Source organism: Phocoena phocoena, chromosome 2, assembly GCF_963924675.1.
Source record: "Phocoena phocoena chromosome 2, mPhoPho1.1, whole genome shotgun sequence".
NCBI classification, from domain to species: Eukaryota; Metazoa; Chordata; class Mammalia; order Artiodactyla; family Phocoenidae; genus Phocoena; species Phocoena phocoena.
Genome location: NC_089220.1, coordinates 66899691 through 66920484, shown reverse-complemented (window position 1 = coordinate 66920484; position 20794 = coordinate 66899691). Strand labels below are relative to the sequence as shown.

General features: G+C 37.0%; 1 protein-coding gene and 1 pseudogene across 2 annotated transcripts in view; one reads left to right on the top strand and one right to left on the bottom strand.

Annotated features, from left to right (window-relative positions):
• Positions 1-20794, bottom strand: part of HECTD1 (HECT domain E3 ubiquitin protein ligase 1) — an 88203-nt gene that overhangs the window by 52470 nt on the left and 14939 nt on the right. For both annotated transcript variants that reach the window (XM_065871078.1, XM_065871079.1), the window contains exons 2-9: positions 13302-13536; positions 9301-9528; positions 8014-8295; positions 7646-7916; positions 6824-6900; positions 6640-6738; positions 3041-3155; positions 2272-2446 (exon numbers count right to left, since the gene is read on the bottom strand). In XM_065871078.1, the coding sequence (XP_065727150.1) occupies positions 2272-2446; positions 3041-3155; positions 6640-6738; positions 6824-6900; positions 7646-7916; positions 8014-8295; positions 9301-9528; positions 13302-13536 (1482 nt within the window). The remainder of the gene's footprint in view (positions 1-2271; positions 2447-3040; positions 3156-6639; positions 6739-6823; positions 6901-7645; positions 7917-8013; positions 8296-9300; positions 9529-13301; positions 13537-20794) is intronic.
• LOC136143298 (translation machinery-associated protein 7-like) lies at positions 9667-9906 on the top strand (annotated as a pseudogene).

Below are 20794 nucleotides of genomic sequence, written 5' to 3'. Positions count from 1 at the left end.
TCTTTGTAGGTATAGGGCAGGACATAAGGCCATCTCTCATGGAGCTTTAGAGGGGAGACAGACAATAAAACAAACAAAAACTCAAAGAAGAGCAAGATTTCAGACAGTGTAAACTCTGTGAAGACAGTAAAACATCATGATTGATATGAAAAGTATCCTAGGGGTAAATTTAAATTAGGTGGATAAATGTCAATGGACATAAGCATTTGAACTGAGACCTGAATGATATGAAGTAACCAACCATTCAAAAGTCCTGGGAATAGAAAGCTTCCAATAAAGTGAAGTAAGTGCAAAAACCCCATGGTAAGAATGTACATAGAATGTTCCAAAAATAGAAAGAAGGCTAGCATACTGTAAGTGTAATGGGCTAGGTGTTATATAGTACTAAATGAGGTCAGAGACCTGGGTGGGACTTATACAAGACCTTCCAAGCCTGAGTGTTAAGCAGTTAGGTTTGGGGTTACCCTGGTGGCGCAGTGGTTGAGAGTCCACCTGCCAATGCAGGGGACATGGGTTCGTGCCCCGATCCGGGGGGATCCCACATGCCGCGGAGCGGCTGGGCCCGTGAGCCATGGCCGCTGAGCCTGCGCGTCCGGAGCCTGTGCTCCGCAATGGGAGAGGCCACAACAGTGAGAGGCCCGCGTACCGCCAAAAAAAAAAAAAAGAAGTTAGGTTTTAGTTAAGGCCAATTAGAAACTACTGAAGGGTTTAAGTCAGAAGATGATGTGATATAATTATGATTTAAAAAATAATTCAGGGGACTTCCCTAGTGGCAAGGTGCCTAAGAATCTGCCTGTTGATGCAGGGGACACGGGCTCAAGCCCTGGTCTGGGAATATCCTACATGCCGCAGAGCAATTAAGCCCATGCCACAACTACTGAGCCTGTGCTCTAGAGCCCACGAGCCACAACTACTGAGCCCGCATGCCACAACTACTGAAGCCCCCGTACCTAGAGCCCGTGCTCCGCAACAAAGGAAGCCACCACAATGAGAAGCCCACGTACCACAACGAAGAGTAGCCCCCACTTGCCACAACTAGAGAAAGCCTGCGTGCAGCAACAAAGACCCAGTGCAGCCAAAGTAAATTAATTAATTTAAAAAAAAAAAAAAAAGGGGACTTCCCTCGTGGCGCAGTGGTTAAGAATCCACCTGCCAATGCAGGGGACGCAGGTTTGATCCCTGGTCCGGGAAGATCCCACATGCTGTGGAGCAACTAAGCCCATGTGCCACAACTACTGAGCCTGCTTTGTACAGCCTGAGAGCCACAAGTACTGAGCTCGCATGCCACAACTGCCGAGGCCCACACGCCTAGACCCCGTGCTCTGCAAAAAGAGAAGCCACCGTAATGAGAAGCCCATGCACTGCAACGAAGAGTAGCCCCCACTCGCTGTAACTAGAGAAAGCCTGCATACAGCAACAAAGACCCAACGCAGCCAAAAATAAATAAATAAATTTATTTAAAAAAAAAGAAAAACTAATTCAGCATAACATGTAGGAACAGATTGTAGAGGGACAAGATAGAAGACGAGTAGAAAGACTACTTTAGAGGCAACTATAGTAGCCAAACTACAGACTATCGCACCTTGAACCAGAGTATTAGAAACAGATGGATAGAAATGGCAGACTTTGGACACACTATAGAGGGAGAGACACCAGGACCTGCACCAGGATGAATTGACTCATATCTCCATGCCTTTGCACACACTGTTGCACAATGATCCTTCTAAATTCATCTGCCTAGAAAACTTCCAAGTATCCTTTAAACCCCAATTTAAATCTCATTTCTGCATAAAATCTCCAATTTGCCCAGCCAATTAGTTGTTAAACCATCTATATCCCTAGGGAATTTATGTCTAATCTGCTACTTGCCACTCTGTATTGTTACTCACTTCTTCCTCACCAGCTTGCAAGGGCACATAAACAGGGCCAAGTCTTAATTCTTTGGGAACTCCTCCAGTGGGCAGCTTATACTGACTCTATCAAAAAGGCCTCCATAAAGCTCAATAAATGTTTGTTGTACTTATAAAAATTTCTCTAGAATTGATATTCAGAGAGCTACAAAAACTGTTAGTCTAGTTTTCTTAGTTTTCTAAACTTCTCTTAAGTCAGATCACCAGAAGGAAAGATTTACCTCTCCAATCTAATTTTTATTCTTACCATACCTTTTCAATATTAAAATAAACCTCACACATCCTTCTGGAAAAGTGAGATAAATAAAGGTATATAATTAGCATATTTTAACTAGTAAATACAAATAGTACAGATAACTACCTTATAGAAGGCAGCATAGTCTGCTGAAATGTTTGTGCAAATACTGGCAGTAACCTTTTCAAGTATATGGGTGCCATTTCTGGATCTCCTTTCGGCTCATTACATTCTTCTTCATCTTTGTTTGTATCTTTCTTTTTCTTATCATCTCCTTTATTAACTGGACACATCCAATCACCTACAGACAAATATTGTTCAATAAAATACTTTGCTGGAAAATTTTTCTTTCAATGAAAAAACACTGAAATGTACTATAAAATCAACTATAATTACCCTAATTAACAACAGTCAAACAAATTAGGATGTTGTATCTATCAAAGGCGTTTGTAAAACTACTAAAGAACATTAGTACCTCCAAGAAGCTGAATCACAACTTAAGGAGGTAATTTTGGATACTTCACTTGATTCCATAAAATATTTCACAGAGACTCTGCATTCATCTACTCTGTGAAAACTTAAAAATTTGGTCAAACTACTTTGTCTATGCAATAACCAACTATTCTTTATGACATTCACACCCCCTTAAACTTGTGATTTGGCCTTTTTGGAATCATGCAGCCACAGTCTCAAAGAACACAGAATAGTACACTGTTAAATGTTTAGCAAATATAAGTTTGTGTGTGTGTATGTGTTTGTGTGTGTATGTAATTATTTGACTTCACAGAACTGATTTCTTTATATAATGTTAACATGTCTACAGAAAGCTACTTCTACGGAAGTGAAGCTGAAAAGTAATAGCAGATGGCTTAAAAGGAAAGATATTATCACTCACCTGGAGACTGAAGAATAGCTACTACTTCACTATGGCCCCTTTCCCGAGCTTTATCTAATGGAGTTTTCCCATCTTCATCTCTCAGATCGGGATTTGCACCATGCCGTAAGAGAGTCTAGAAAAGAAAAGCATTTAATGTGGATATAATAATTAACACCTTATTTCTTCAATATCCAGTTCTGCAACCTTTAGATTGCACTGACATACTTCAGACTGCAGACTTACAGAATTAATCAAGCAGGTACCAATTCAAATCTCTGCCTTTGCATACAACACCTTAAAAGTGGTTTATTTATATCTTGAAAAAATTATAGATTAATGTCACTTGGTTATTTATTAACATCTCAAATTAAGTACGTTCCCATCTGAACCTGTCAACTGCTCCAGTCAATTTCCTTACTTTAACAGAGGTACTAATATTCAGTTTGTGGTGTGGTAATCATCTTCGTCATTTCGTGTATACCAAGTTAAATTCGCCAATTACCAAGTTAAATTGATTCTTCTAGAATGAGCTACCAAATTTAGGTCTTAAATACTAATTCGCACTGTTCACCATTTTTTTTTTTGGCCACACTGTGTGGCACGTGGGATCTTAGTTCCCCAACCAGGGATCAAACCTGTGCTCCCTGCAATGGAAGCCTGGAATCTTAACCACTGGACTGCCAGGGAAGTTCACCAATTTTTAATGGACACTGAACTCTCTCCCCAGCAGACTGTAAGCTCTTTTGAACAGAGAACACATCTCACATTTTTCCTATCAGCCTCAGAGCTGCAGCTTTTTGAATTTCGTTATAACACAATATATCTGACAAATAAGTGAGTACATACATTCATCAGAAAAGTATGCAGTACTGGCTAAAAATTCCAAACTGCTGGAGTTTGAATCAGAATAACTCAGTATTTCATCAAATCTAGGATGCCACAGATACTTATAATCTGATATAATCTGACAGAGATTATAATTAAGTACTACTAAGAGAGAAAAAACAATGCCAATTAAGTTTGCAACAATGCTTTCCTATTGCTTGGATTTTTTTTAACTTATTGAAAGAACTTTTATAAACTCAGATTTTTTTTCATGTATTACTTGGACAAACATAAATTTAAAAAATAAATGAAATATAATAAGATATTTCTGTAACTTCACATTCTGAGCACAATTGTTCGTAATTTCTTTTTGATCCGAAGTCACCAATATTTGTGTTTCTACACACAATGCTGTCATCTGTGCCATAAGGAGTTTAGTGACACAGCATTACTGAGCGTGCTCTTCTATCAGAAAGGATTTTTCACTCAAGTTACTAAAATCCATTTCACAATTTGTAATGAATTGACAGGTAATAATAACTATGCTGCAATTTCTATCTGGCCAATAGCAATTATAAGACTTTCCTAGTTAAAAGATGTTAAAATGTGTATGGGGGTGGGTGGGGGTAATATCTTAGAATCAATTAAAAAACAGGAGAACCTGTGATGAATGATAAAACATGTTAAATGCTTAAGACCCTGGCTGGCACAAAATAAGTGCTTGGTGAGCACTATTATATCATTATTAGTAATGGCAGCTATAGCTCATTGCAGGCTGATGTATAATCAAGATGGGTTAAGGTTAGATACAATTCATTTGGCTCCTTCTCCCACTCAGCTACCCATAACTGCAAAACAGTAAGGGTTTGAAAAAAAAATTGCCTTAATAAAAATTTTTACCACCCTTAGGAACACCATTCTCTAAAAATTAACCAATTCAAACTGACAGAATTCGAGCTTGAAGAGACCACCTAGAAAGCTAAGTTGTTAACAAAAATCTTCTTACAGTATAAAGACAATATTAGCAATACTGTGACAATAGTAGCAGCTACCATTTAAGCATCTACATACAATGTGCCAGCTACTATACTAAGTGCTTTTCATGTATTTTTCCCTAATTATCACAATAAGCATGCTAGCAGGGACTTTCCTGGTAGTCCAATGGTTTAGACTCTGTGCTTCCACTGTAGGGGGCACAGGTTCGTCCCCTGTGGAAACTAAGATACCAAATGCTGTGCAGCACAGTCAACAATAAGTAAATAAAATACTAGGAGTGTATATACATTTTATTAATAAAACTGTAAGTCAAACTTAAGAAACTGGTCCAAGGCCAGATAGCCTTTTTTCTTAATGAGTTGAGACTTGAATCCAGGTGTGCCTGACTTCTTAGCAAATATGAAAAATTCCTTCACAATATGAAGATTCTTGAGACCTAGATCATACATTTGGTTCAACCCTTATCATTTGACCTTTCTGGACCTCAATTTCTCCTAACTGTACAAAAAAAACTCTATAGTAACGATGTATGGAGAGTCCTCAAAAAATTAAAAATAGAACTACCAGGGACTTCCCTGGTGGTCCAGTGGTTACGAATCTGCCTTCCAATGCAGGGGACACGGGTTTGATCTCTGGTTGGGGAACTAAGATCCCACATGCCGCAGGACAACTAAGCCCATGTACTGCAACTACTGAGCCCACATGCTGCAAGTACAGAGCTCATGCGTTATGGAGCCCACACTCCACAACTAGAAAGAATCTGCACCCCGTGGTGAAAGACCCTACATGCCGCAACTAAGACCCGATGCAGCCAAATAAATAAATATTAAAAAAAAAAAAAAAGAACTACCATATGACCCAGCAATTCTACTCCTGGATATTTATCCAAAGAAAATGAAAACACTAATTGGAAAAGATATGTGTACTCCTATGTTCACTGCAGCATTATTTACAACAGCCAAGATATAAAAGCAACCTAAATGCCCAATGATAGAGGAATGGATAAAGAATATGTGGTGTATATATATACACAATGAAATATCACTCAGCCATAAAAGAGAATGAAATCTTGCCATTTGCAACAACATGCATGGACCTAGAGGGTATTATGCTAAATGAAATAAGTCGAACAGAGAAAGACAAATACTGTATGATTTCATTTATATGAAGAATCTAAAAGACAAAACAAAGGAACAAACATAACAAAATGGAAATAGGAAAAAAAAAAAAGAACTCTCCAAAGTCCTTTGCTAATCTAAGAGTCAAAGATACCATGTTCTTCGGCAAATAAAATATTTGCTATATTGATAAACAGAAATAAAAGAAACATGTATAAAGTTATTCATTACCAAGAGTAAGAAATCGGGAAAAAAACAAGTTTTCAGCAATAGATGACTGGCTGAATAAATCTGCAGTACATTCACACATGCTAAGTATACAGATGTACAAAAACTCTCTATATACTAATAGGGAGAAGTCTCAATGTGTATTATTAAATGAAAAATGTGTATTAGATGAAAAAAAGCAAAGTATAAATCAGTGTATGTTACATTTTGTATAAGGAGAAAATAAGCATACATATTTATTCTTGCTTGCATCTGTATTAAGAAACAATGAAAAGATAAACAAAAAAAAAACAATCAAAAACGCTTACCTGTAGTGGGGATAGGGAAATGGAGCAAATGGAGATAGCATGAAAGCATGGCTTATCAGAATAGAAGTTTTCATTTCATTCTAATTTCAGAACCATGTAAATGTTAAATATTAAATTAATAACTTAAAAACCTGGATTTTACCTTTGCTACTTGAGGTCTTCCAAAACATGCAGCATAATGTAATGATGATGACCTCTGACCTCTATTAACATCAGCACCTCTTTCACAAAGAAATTCTACCTGTAAAATGATGGAGAATCATCAAGTTGCCTTATTAATATTGCTATCTTTGATTTAAAACATTAGCTTTTATTTATTAGCTTACCATTTCCTGAGTTCCAAAAGCAGAGGCCCAGTTTAATAGAGTCTGACCCACATCATCCATAAAATTTACTTCAAAGGCTGGAAATTTGAAGGAAAAAAATAAATCTTTTTAAAAGTCAACAAATAATAATAAACTTTTCTAAAGTGGGAACCATTTAAAGATTGTTATTAATAATCACTAAATACACAGCCAATTTTAAACATTCAGGTCGACTATAAAGTAGTAAATAATCAGCAAATGTAAATTCTTCTAAGAAAAAGTATTCTAAAATTTTTATTAAAAATAAACATAAAATAAGAAACAAAAAAACAAACACAATAAAACTCAAGAGTATTAGTTTCCTCACACCGTAACCGAGGAAAAGAAACTAAACCACATTGATAATCAAAAGAAAACAAAAGTCTGATGACACAGAAGCATTTTTCACCAACTTATATTTGCTGATCACCTCATGAAGCAGTGTAAAAAAAATTTACTATATATAATGATAATTCACTTGTGTCAGCTTCCATTAATCTTGAGAAAACAACAGCCCTAAATTCAATCTCCACTTAACCTTAGAATTGGTATGAACTCCTGGCAATAGACAGGTTAATTTCATTTACTTATTCAACAAGCATTTACTCAGATCTTACCATGCACCAGGCTGATAATTTATATACATGGGGAGAGGAGAGGATATAGAATACGTTGGCCATTCTATTTTCTGGCACAACTGCTAAAAATTAAAAAAAAAAAATTAAAAATCTAGAAACTAGAAGTTGCCTATATAATTCCTTATCTCACAGTTTTCTTTTTATATTTTAAAAAATATTTTCCAACCTCCTGTGTCAATTGCATCTATGAGTGCATCGGTATCTTTACTTCGAATACAGTCTATAAGCTGCCGATGTGAGCGTTCCCCAGAACTATCCAATCTCCGTAGTCCTGGGATTCTGCCTGTGGATCCAGCACTAGACTTTGGCAAAGCCTTTCGTCCTTCAAATAATAGCACCAAGAGAAGGTCAACCAAACGCATGGTATCAAGCACACATCTTTCATCACCCTGCAATGCACTTTCAATTGAATCTGGAAGTTCTGACCTCAGGAGATCCTAAAAAGAGAATGGGAGGAAAAAAAGTTTTAGCATGCTTGCACTACACCAAAATACTTCTTCTGAAAGATTAAGTAAGATTCAAAAACACTCTTACGTGCGTTACTACTGGAGAGCCTCTGCAAAGTGTTGAGAGCAGACTTACAATTGTAGACACCTGGTTACTCAATTTGGAATCTGCAGCTGTGGAAGGCGCTCCTGTGGTGCTGCGACCTGGTTTGCAAGCTGACGATGGCCCTGATACAGTACCACCAGCAGCAGCCATTCTAGACAATAGCTCCTCAGTTAATCCGTGCTTGGCTAATGGAGCTGGGTCAACACCACGACGGGTAAATCGGTCAGCTAGTGATGCAAAACATCGCAGAGCTCCATCTGAAACCTAATGATGTAAAGAATATATATATGAATAAAATTCACTTAAAAAGGACCAGTACTGTTTATTTCAATACTGAGACTATTAAGAAAGGCAATTGTAGCAAAGCATACAATCTGTCTAGGTTTGAATCCTGGCTCCACATTCTGATAACTGTATAACCTAAAGATGTTACTTAACTGTTCAAGGCGTCAGTTCCCTTATCTGTAAAATGGGAATAGTAACAGTACTTATAATTCATTGAGCTCAAATGAAATGATATATGTAAAGAACCTAGAGGAACAGTAAAAGCTCAACAAATATTTACTATTATTATGTACAAATTTGCCAAGATAATCGATGGACAACAACTGAAAATGATTAACATCTAAATGGTAAAAAAGCATTAAAAGTCAAGTTTTATTTTCTAAAGATGCTAATATAACAAGTTTACACATATAAAATTTTAAATACTGTTATTTTACTTTAACGAAAACTACCCTTTTAAGCCAACAAAATTGTGCTGAGCCAACAAATTACACTGGGTATAAGTGCAGCTTTAAAAATTATATACTTCTAAAACGTTTAAATTTTAAGAATAAACACATAACACTTTTATAATTTAAAACATATCACTGCCAAAACAAAAAGAGATTATCATAGAGATCTAAGATAAAAGAAAGAGAAGATGAAAATTATCTCTAGCTCATCAAGCAAAAAATTCAAATTGCACTAAGGTTGAACCTTAAACAACACAGGTTTGAACTGCATGGGCCCACTTACATGTGGATTTTTTTCCCCACTAAATTCACACTACAGAACTACATGATCCACAGCTGGTTGAATCCACAGCTGCAGAACCCCAGATACGGATGGCCGACTGTAAAGTTATGTGCAGATTTCCAACCGTGTGGAGGGTCGGCACCCCTCACCCTCACCCTGTTCAAGAGTCCACTGGATATCGTGGTTATAACTAGTGGACGCTATAAAATCACGTTTTGAAAAGACAGTACACAAGAGCGACGTAGTTACCTGATGATCTTCATGTTTTAATAAACTAGACAGAGATTCTACACAAATTTCTAAAGAAGAATCTTGAGGTTCCATTTTGCCACAGAGTCTTGATACCACAGCCATGGCAGAGTGCAAGGTATCTTTATGAACCAGGTGTCCACTGTCACGAATGAAGGTAAGCACACAATTCAAACCACCAGCCTCGAAGACTGCACCTGACTCACGAGTGCATATCAGTTCTAACACCTACAAGAGTAAAACAAAATTCACAAAAGAATACAGTAAGTCCAATTTTAATTTTCGAGAATGACAGAAAACACAATACACCCTCCAAATTGATTAGGAGCCACATTTTAAAAAGGGCAGGGTCTGAGAAAGGGGGGGGCAGAAGCTGTGTCTGGCTGTGAAGATGGCAAGAAGTAGTCCCTGAAGCAGCCCAAGAAGGTGGCCAAGGAAGATAAGGCATTCAAGCAGAAACAGAAAGAGCTGCAGAAGAAACTCAAGGAGCTAAAAGCAAAGGCCATGGGGAAGGGCCCCCTGGCCACAGGTGGAATTAAGAAATCTGGCAAAAAACTGTTCCTTGTGCCTGAGGCAATGGTGATCCTTAATTCCATTCTCATTTAACCATCTGGATTCCCTGCCATAACATGCTGCTACCTACAGCTAGAATGAAGTGTTGACTTGGAGCCTGTTGTACCTTTAAGAATAAACTTTTCAGGACTTCCCTGGTGACGTGGTGGTTAAGACTCTGCACTCCCAATGCAGGGGGCCCGGGTTCGATCCCTGGTCAGGGAACTAGATCCCACATGCATGCTGCAACTAAGAGTTTGCATGCCACAACTAAGGAGCCAGTGAGCCACAACTAAGCAGCCCGCCTGCTGAAACTAAGACCTGGCGCAATCAAATAAAAATAAATAAATAAATATTTTTTAAAAAAAGAAAAGAATAAACTTTTGTTTAAAAAAAGTGAAGCAAAACAGAAGAAATTAATTTTAACATATTTTATTTAGCCCAATATATCCAAGGTGTCATTATTTCAACATGTAATCAATATAAAGATTATTGGTATTTTTATGTAATACGTCTTCAAAATCCCATGTATATTTTATACTTATAACACACCTTAATTTGGGGTAGCCACATCTGAAGTGTTCAGTAGTCACATATAGCTACCATATTGGACAGCATAGGTTTAGGCGGTGAAACCTGCATGACAAGCTGAGAACTACAAGTAATTTAGCAAAAGTTTATAAAGGTCCTAGACATTAAAAAAAAAAAATTCAATAAACGCCAGCTATTACATTATTCATCATCCTCACACTTACTCTATGAATATTAAGACATTAAAAATCACTTTTCATTTCTAAATTATATTGATGTTTAATGCATTCAGGTAGAACTAAAGAGTTAACAGGGTCCACAGGTCTTACAGGCATACCAGAAATTTAGACTTTATTCTTTAAGCAAAAAAATGTTTAAGCGGGAAATAATATGATCAGATTTCCAGTTAATATCTGTGGGAAGCAGGGTACAGGGAGAGTGTAGAGGCAAATGCAAAAATTCAAGCATTAATATTCATGAAAGAATGAGGGCTTAACTAAGGCAATAACAGCCGGGACAAACAGAAGGAAATAAACCAGAAGAGCACTTGATCATTAATCACATGTGTGGAGTAGAAAAAAGGAAGTAAAAGATAAAGCACAGGTTTGTCTTGAGTGACTGGCTACAAGTTGATGTCACTTATCAAGAGAGGAGTTTATCTGTAATCAAAGACAATGAATTCAAACATCCAGTTGAATATATCCAACAGGCCTTTGAATATGGAGTCTAGAACTCAAGAGAGAGGTCAGTTCTAGAGATAAAGATGGGAAGGGCATATATATATATATATATATATATATATATATTTTTTCTTTTTTTTTTGCGGTACGTGGGCCTCTCACTGTTGTGGCATCTCCCGTTGCAGAGCACAGGCTCCGGACGCGCAGGCCCAGTGGCCATGGCTCATGGGCCCAGCCGCTCCGCGGCACATGGGATCTTCCCGGACCAGGGCACGAACCCGTGTCCCCTGCATCGGCAGGTGGACTCTCAACCACTGCGCCACCAGGGAAGCCCATGAAGGGCATACATATATTTATATATGAATGGTATTGATGCTCACAGATGAGATTGTCTAGGCAAAGTTTATACAGATTTAAGAAACTAAAATCAGGACCTTAGGAAATACTACCATTGAAGAATGAATTAAATAAGAATAATCTGCAAAGGAAACAGAGAAAGGGAGAGTAGGGTGTTAACAGACAAGAAAGAGTTTGAAAATATAGGTCAGTGAATAAATGCAATGGAGTAAAACCCCAGTCCTGGAAGAAAAATGAAGTGATGTGATGTGATCAAGAGAATAAGAGGGGGGAAAGCTCTGAACAGAAAAACGAATACCTCTTCCTCTGAGGCCATAGACAGAAATAAATCTATAAACACAGAATCAGAAAGTCAAGATATTAACACCTACAAAAACAACTCTCAAAGCATGGGGAAGACATTTTCAGGGGTCCTTGAAATTATAACTTTTTTAATAATAATACTATAACAGTTAATTATCTTTTTCTTTCCTATTCTCTCAGGAACGTAAGGCAGCATTTTCTAAAAGTTATATGAAGTGTGATATAGCAACAGGCTGAATGCAGAAGCACATATTAGGATTTAGCTGTCTTCTATTAAACCACAGATTTCAAATGAGACTTAACAATGTTACTCTTCTAATTTTCTCTTTGTTCAGGACACAGTGATTTTCATTAAAAATGTAATGTATGTTAACACATAATGAGTTTGTTATTTTATGATAAATGAATAAATACTTTTAAATTCTCAGTTTTAATATCTAATATGGTAAATATAAATAGAACCATCATAAACAAAGGCTCTTTGCGGGTCCTCAATAATTTAAGACCTGTAAAGGGATCCTGAGACAAGAAGTCTGAAAACTGGTGACCTCGAGAAGCAAGAATCATAAAAAGAATGAAACAGGAATCAAAAAAGAGAATCAGGGCTTCCCTGGTGGTGCAGTGGTTGAGAGTCCACCTGCCGATGCAGGGGACACAGGTTCGTGCCCCGGTCAGCGAAGATCCCACATGCCACGGAGCGGCTGGGCCCGTGAGCCATGGCCGCTGAGCCTGCGCGTCCGGAGCCTGTGCTCCGCAACGGGAGAGCCCACAACAGTGAGAGGCCCGCGTACCAAAAAAAAAAAAAGAGAATCACATAAAATCTAAATGTGTTCACCAAGTACTTCCAATAAACTACTCACCAGTACTGATGCTTTTAGAGTAACATAAAGTTTATAATTAGTCCCATCAGGAATAAAACAAAACTGCTAACTCTTAACAGGAGTATAGCAAAACAATTAAATTCATGGGCCTAGAACCAGACTTCCTGATCTTCAAATTCCTAATCTTTGAATCTTGGCTCTCTGCCACTAACTACTTGCATCATCCCAAGCAAGTTACTTAATCTTGGTATGCTTAAATTTTTTTCACCTATAAAACAGAAGTGATGATATTAGCGGCACCTACCTCATACAGAGTTGTCATGAAGATTAAATGAGAGTTAATACATGTAAAGTGTTTAGAATAATGTCTGGCATTGGTGGTCAGTGTTAGCTGTCATGGTTCCTGTTGTTACTGCATGCATACAAAATCATTTTGGATAAGAACAGAAATAACCTATCTCAAAGTGTTAGTGGCTACCAGAAACCGAAGAGCATTGAGGCAACACAAATAACCTATCTCAAAGTGTTAGTGGCTACCAGAAACCAAAGAGCACTGAGGCAACACAGAAAAGCATTATCAGTGACCTACAAGTTTCCTTCAAAGATAAGATTTCTTTTCCCAAGCCATATGGGATCTCCTTTGGTACATAAGGACTGTGACTTCCATTGTTTTCAACCACGGAAAGAATTTTTTTTTTGCAAAATACATTTTTTACTAAGTGATCTTCAAATGGGCCAATAAATAATTAAGACTTACCTTTACACATTGTTCAGCTAAGTCTCTGCTTGTCCTGTTGTTAAGTTCGACTACAACCAAACGATTGCAAAGTGCTTTTATAGCTCCATCTACCCCAACAATCCTTCGGGTGCATTCTGCAGATACGTCCAGGTAGTATGTTATGGCACGGGCTGTCACCTCTAGCACATTGTCTGGAGCACTTTCGTCAAGAAAAATTTTGCAGAGGGCTGGTAAGAAAGTGCGAGGAGGACATCTGTAGTGAAAGAAATCATATTTCACCTAGGATTACTAAATTCTTAACATCAAAAATTCACCAAAGTAACAGATAATAAAAACTATATCATGATAAATCATGCTCGATACTGCTTCTGCATATATATTAGGTAATATTTCTCATATTGCTTTTGCTTCCATAATAATCATCACAGGCTAATTTCATCATTGCTGAAAATATAAAGTTGTAAACAGTTTAAAGTAGCAGAATGAACATTAAACCATGTTCATAAAAAATTGCTATTCAATACTAAGCTCAGCTCAAACATCAACTCTGTAAAACCTTCCCTAACCTCCCCAAATAGTCAGGTGGTATTTTCACATGTTCCTAAAGCCTCATAAAAACAGTTCCCACATTGTTTAATGTATCATTTTATTTCCTTACTTACATTAAGAGTTCCTGAATGCCAGGGACATTGTTCAATTCATGTTGTATGGGAACAAATGCTGATTTGGGGTTTAACAGACCAGAGTAATACATAGAACAACAGCTATGTAGCATTTCTGGTCCTGATTTGTAAAGTAAAGATAGTATCTAAACAATATCTACTTTATATGGATGTTATGAAGATTAAATGAAATTATATACATTAAACACTTAGCTCAGTACCTTGGCACCATATTAAACTAATTAACGTTAGCTCCCCTTCCCTCCTATGAATAGCTAATACCTGCTATATAAACCTGCATGACAGTTTTATCAAAAGAACATTTTGCATTTTTTAATATTTTATCAACACTTAAATTATAAAAGAGCATAATTTAATTTAGTAGAGATCTCAGTTATATGTCATCAAATACTTTAATTTATCTGCACAGACTAAACTTCAAATGAGCTACAGATAACACAAAAGGCACTACAGTCATCCCTCAGTGTTCAAGGAGGAAAGATTTCAGGGCCCCCTGTGGATACCAAAATCTGTGGATGCTCAAGTTCCTTATATTAAATGGTACAGATACAGAGGATACGTGGAGGGATACAGAGGGCTTGCTGGACTCTCAACGTTTCGGTGGAATTATTTTTCCTCCAATTTTTAGTGTGCACATATCTTCAGTAGCTTTTTAAAAATATCTGTAATGTATGAACGTCAAAGTAACTCTAACCTTTATTTATCTGCTTGAATGATGCACTTAAGGGGTCCAGCGGCAGGAAAATTATCAAAGATTTTAGAAGACCTCTTGCATTCAGTGACTGACCAGTCACTGATTAAACACAGGTGGTTTTTATTAGCCAGCATCACTGGCAACCTAGGTCACATAGTCACTATAAATTTTCTGAGGAGGAAATGCTTTAAGATTAGGTTATGGAGATAGTCTGATAGTTCTCAGGTAAGATCAGAAGACTGACGAGCATATCAGAATCTTAAAGCATTTTTGCTGCTCTCTACATTGGCAATATGTTAGTAAACCAAAGAGATAAGATTGTAAAAGTGTTAATTCTACTGAGGAAAAACACACTCTTAAAAATAACGTTTTTTGCCTTAGAAAACAGTAGCTTTTGAAAAAAGAACAAAATTTTGAAGTTGACAGTCCTCACATCAAATGACAAGAATGGATCTACCATATGATTTATATTAAAAATAAGAAAATATCCATCTATCTTATACAGTACAAAAACTGGACATCAAAACACAAAATCTAAGAGAAATATTCAGTATAACTATCTATAATTCATGGGGAAATGTGGTATCTGCTTATTTGGGGAATAACTATGATCCCTGCTGTGTTCCCTAAAATGTGATGAATCTCCTGAACAAGTATGGCTAAGGGGCCAATGAAAAAAAAAAAAAAAACCACAAAGAAAGAAGTTCTAAATATAGGTTCTCAGCCGTTAACTGTGATCAATTTTATTTCTAAGAGAAAAATAAAAATATCCTGCATACATATTTTAAAAGAGCTTATTTTATGTCAGGTATAATGAAAACCTGCTTTGTGAACTTTTTAAAGGTATGGTACAAAACATCTGTTGTAACTTTTGGCTATTAGACAGGAAAAAATTTTTGTTTTTTAGCTCTTGAGTTACTTTTAAAACCATGAGAAGGTATTTTAGGCATATTCACTAATTTTTCAATTTAGAACCAAAGCAATTTACAAAAATCTCAACAATACAAATTAACTATAAATTGAGCAAAAAAAGTAGAGAAAAACACATCAATAGTAATTAATGAATTCTGAAAAGTACAGAATAATTGAAAGAACTATAGTTATATTACTTGAAAGTTCATATTGCAACTAAAACAAATTACTAACAAGTGTTGTTGCTTAACATACTCTGCTGGATAACCTGCTTTAAGACAGTCACTGTGATATAAACATTTATAAGACCTTAAAACTGTCTTTTCACTTGTTGGTTAGTAACAATTTCCTAGAATCATTTTCAAAGAAACCCTGTGTTGATAGATACTTCAACTGGGCCTTTAAATTCAACTTGAGCTTCATGGCTATTCAGGAAGCACTTGCCTATCTTCTAGGCCCAGGTCTGTATCCATGTCAACAGAGATTAACTAAGAAACTAATTTACATAATCAAGAAAACTCATTATAAATCTGTGATCACCAATATTAAATAAACACAATGCCCAATAATTCTGCTACATTTCTTCCAGTGTCTGCAATGAGTATCTCACACCTTTTCTTCAATTTTCTCTTGGCTTAATGACTCCCTTAGTTTTCCATTCTAGCCTCAGTCCTAAACTCCCTTCTCTTCTCTAGCTCATCTCATCTATTCCCTTTGTTCATACACCATAGCTATAAATCTCATCCACACACCATGAAAACTCCCAAAATGTTATCTCTACCCCAGACCAACTAAATCACTATCACTATCTCCATTTAGAATTATCACAGGCATCGTAAAATGAGCATATTCAAAACAAATGTGCCTCCACCTCCAAACCACTGCCTTTGTAAATATCACAACAATCCAGAAACCTGAGAATCATCCTCAGTTTTCCCCCCCATTTTCCTCACATTACACATCCAATCCATTAGTTAAATCCCACCAATTTTCCCTCTAAAATATATCGTAAGTCTGTCCACTTCTCTCCACATCTTTTACAAACGTAATCTAAGCTAACTTCAAACTCTTGTCTGAACTACTGAAATAGCCACTTAGACATTCACATTAAGAGACAGGTTTAGCACTAGTGTTGAGCAAAGTATTTCTAGAGGGAGAAGATCAGTCTGGAATAAGGTGTGAGAGCATGAGCAACATAAAGAGGGCATCTATGCAGGGGAATGCCCCAGTAATGGGCAACTGACACAGACAAGGGAAGTGATCAAATTAATAAATATATTGAGGATAATGGGAGCCAGATACCTCACTGGACTGGAGTTGGAAACACTGAAAAGAGAAAACTAGAATGAACCCTGTGGTGTTAGATTGGAACTGGGGGTACTGGTATGAACTCATGGTTTTCAACAGACTGATAAAAAGATAAAGATACATAAAGATGCTAATGTGTGTGCTGATCCCTCTGCCTAAAATGCTTTTCCCCCAACTCTTCCCATGGCTGGTTCTTTGTCATCCTTCTGTCAGCCTAAATGTTACCTCCTCAGCTTCAGGCTTACCTTTACTAACTACTCAAAACAGGACTCCTGTTTTTTGTCTTAATTTACTTTGACAATTTATATTTCATTTTTTGTTGTCCACTGTAACTCTCTCCTAAAACTCTGTAAGCTCCTCAGGAACAGAGATGTATTTCACACAGCACCCAACAGGGTTCTCTGCGTATGGGAAGATACTCAAGTTTTATTTGTTGAATGAATAATACCAAGAAAAAGTAAGAACTTTTTTGCTTATGGAAAGAGAAACCAAACAAAAAAGAATTCCATCAGCTCCCCTACTGATCTGCCTCTCCACCCCCATGCCCAACCCCTCACTAATATGTCTCCACCCCTCCACACACATGCCTTCATCCTAGACCAACCCCCATTAGGTCTCCTTCCCCTGCCCCACACCTTCCCACAACACAAAAAAGTGAATCCACTTTTATCTCTCATTTCTCATAGAAAGCAAAACACCAAATCTAGACTCTAGTCTAAACTGCTCTCTTGAAGCCCAGAATTACAGACCCAACTGCCTCCTTTACTCATCTGTCATACCTAGAGATGTTTCAGGAACCATCAAACACAACCTGCCAAAACTAAACAAAGTTTCCCTACCAAAAACCATACTATTTATTCTCTAACCTGCCATCCAACCACTCAAGTAAAAATCATAAAATTCTTCCAAACTCCTGTTTCTAAAATACAAAAATCAACACCTAATCTTGATGGTTCTACCTCCTAAATCTGTTTAATATCTTAATTAAATTCCAACTAGAATCTCTCACTAGACTTTCCAGATCCTCGTGGCCTTGAACAGGTCCCCTCTGCAAGAAACATTTAGCCCCTTCTCCTCTTTTTCACTTGTATTCCTTTTTCAAGGAAACTTTTAAAATTAAATGTAAAAAATGTTAGGAACACTCAGGTCAGAGAGTACCTCCTCTTGGAAGCCTGCCTTAGACAAACCTCACCACGCATTCTCAGTTATGTTCCTCTTGGGTGGTTTCAGAACATTCAGTGAAACCCATCTATCAGAAGCATCTGTCAAACTATATTCTCCCATTTATCTGTCTCATCCATGAAAACATGAGCTACTTGATAGCAAGGTCTGTACCTTATCTATCTCTGTTCTCCTACAACCAAGTCCAGTACTTGTTATCTAGTGGATACTCAAATATTTGATAAATGAATACATGAAAATAATCCCAGTTTCAAAAAATTCAGTTTAATAGAGAAAAATATAATTTAAGTAAGTAAAAATAAATATAATAAGTGCTGTAATAAAAACCTGAAAGAAGGAGTTTCATTAAAAGTTTTTTTAGGGGGGAGCTTAATATCCAAAATATATAAACAGCTCATACAACTCAACATCCAAATAAAAACCAACCTGACTGGGACTTCCCTGGTGGCACAATGGTTAAGGATCTGCCTGCTAATGCAGGGGTCATGGATTCGACCCTGATTGGGGAAGATCCCACATGCCTCGGAGCAACTAAGCCCAAGTGCCACAACTACTGAGCCTGTGCTTTAGAGCCAGAAAGCCACAACTAATGAAGCCTGCATGCTGCAACTACTGAAGACTGCACGCCTAGAGCACGTGCTCCACAGCAAGAGAAGCCCCTGCTCACTGCAATTAGAGAAAGCCCGTGGGCAGCAATGAAGACACAACGCAGCCAAAAATAATAAAAAATAAAAAAAAACAAACAAAAAACTCCAACCTGATTAAAAATATGGGCAGAAGACCTGAATAGACATTTTCCCAAAGAGGACATGTAGATGGTCAACAGGCACATGACAAGACGCTCAGCATCATTAATCATCAGAGAAATGCTAGTCAACAACAATGAGATACCACCTCACACCTGTCAGAATGGCTATCATCAAAAAGAACACAAATAACAAATGTTGGTGAGGATGTGGAGAAAAGGGGACCCTTGAACATTGTTGGTAGGAATGTAAATTGGTGCAGTCACTGTGGAAAACAGTATAAAGGTTTCTCAAAAATCTAAAAATAGAACTACCATGTAACCCAGCAATTTCCACACCTGGGTATATATGCAAAACAAAAACAAAAAAGTAATTTGAAAAGATACATGTGGCCCAATGTTCACAGCAGCATTATTTACAACTGCCAAGATATAGAAGCAACTGAAGTGTCCATCAAGAGAAGAAAGGATAAAGAACATGTAATACACACATACACACACACACACACACACACGCACACACAATGGAATACTACTCACCATAAGAAAAGAATGAAATTTTGCCATTTGTAATAAAATGGATGGACTTGCAGGGTATTATGCTAAGTGAAATAAGTCAGAGAAACACAAATACTGTATTATACCACTTATACGTGGAATCTAAAAAATAAAACAAGCTAGTAAATCTAACAAAAAAGAAAGAGACTCACAGATATAGAGAACAAATTAGTAGTTACCAGTTGGGAGAAGGAATGGGGAAGGGGCAAGATAGGGATAGGGGATTAAGAGGTACAAACTACGATGTGTAACATAAATAAGCTACAAGGCTATACTGTACAGCACAGGGAATATAGCCAATATTTTATAGTAACTATAAATTGAGTGTAACCTTTAAAATTGTGAATCCCTATGTTGTACACTTATAAATTATGTAATATTGCACATCAACTATACTTCAATTAAAAAAAAAAGGTGTGAGACGGAAAGCTCAGCTCAGGGGATTTGGGGAAAGGAAGACCTCACAAAAAAAGGAAGAAATTTGAGTTAAATCAAGGTATTCTCTGCCTTGAAGAGTTATTGCAAGAACTTGGGATAAAGTATATAAAATATAGTGTTTAGCACATAAAAGATGCTCCATAAACCACAGGGTAGAAGTTTGCCAAGCAGACAAGCTCCTGTCTTCTAAGTAAGGAGAAGAGTATATGCAAAGAATGGAGGCTTGAAGAATTATATATTGTGGCAGATTGTATTTTCTAATGATATCCACATTATTTCCCATCCCACATATCCATAAATTCTTTTTTACAAGGTGACTTTGATATTCTTTCTACTGAGAGGGTTTACGTTTCCAGGCAGGTTTATGATTACAGTGAAAGTTATCACTTTGTGACTTCTAACATTAACTCAATTCTACTGGATTCTCTTAGGACTCTTGCTCTTAGAACACAACCACCATGCTGTAAGGAAGCTCAATTAGCCACATGGCAAGGCCAGTAGATGTTCTAACAAATGCAACTAAAAGCCAGTATTCAAGTGCATGTGAGAGAACAAGTCATCAGATGATTCCAGTGCCTGGTCATCAAGCTTTTGTTATTTACAAGTAGGATCACACTACAAATACCATCCTATAACTTGCTCATTTCTTTAATCAATATGTTGTGACCACCTTCCCACATTAATATGAATAGGTCTAGTTCAATCTTTCTAATGTCTACATAATAGCCAATATAATGAATAGCCATACACTGTTAACCATTTAGATGGTTTCCAGTTTTTTTACTACTTGAAGCAGTCCTGCAGTGAACAATATTGGGAGTGTATCTGCACATTTGTACCAGTATTTAAGAAGGAAAGATTTTGAGTATTTCTTTTCTTTCTTTCTTTCTTTATTTAAATTTAATTTATTTGGCTGCATTGGGTCTTCACTGCTGTGTGTGGGCTTTCTCTAGTTGCGGCGAGAGGGGGTTATTCTTTGTTGCGGTGCGCG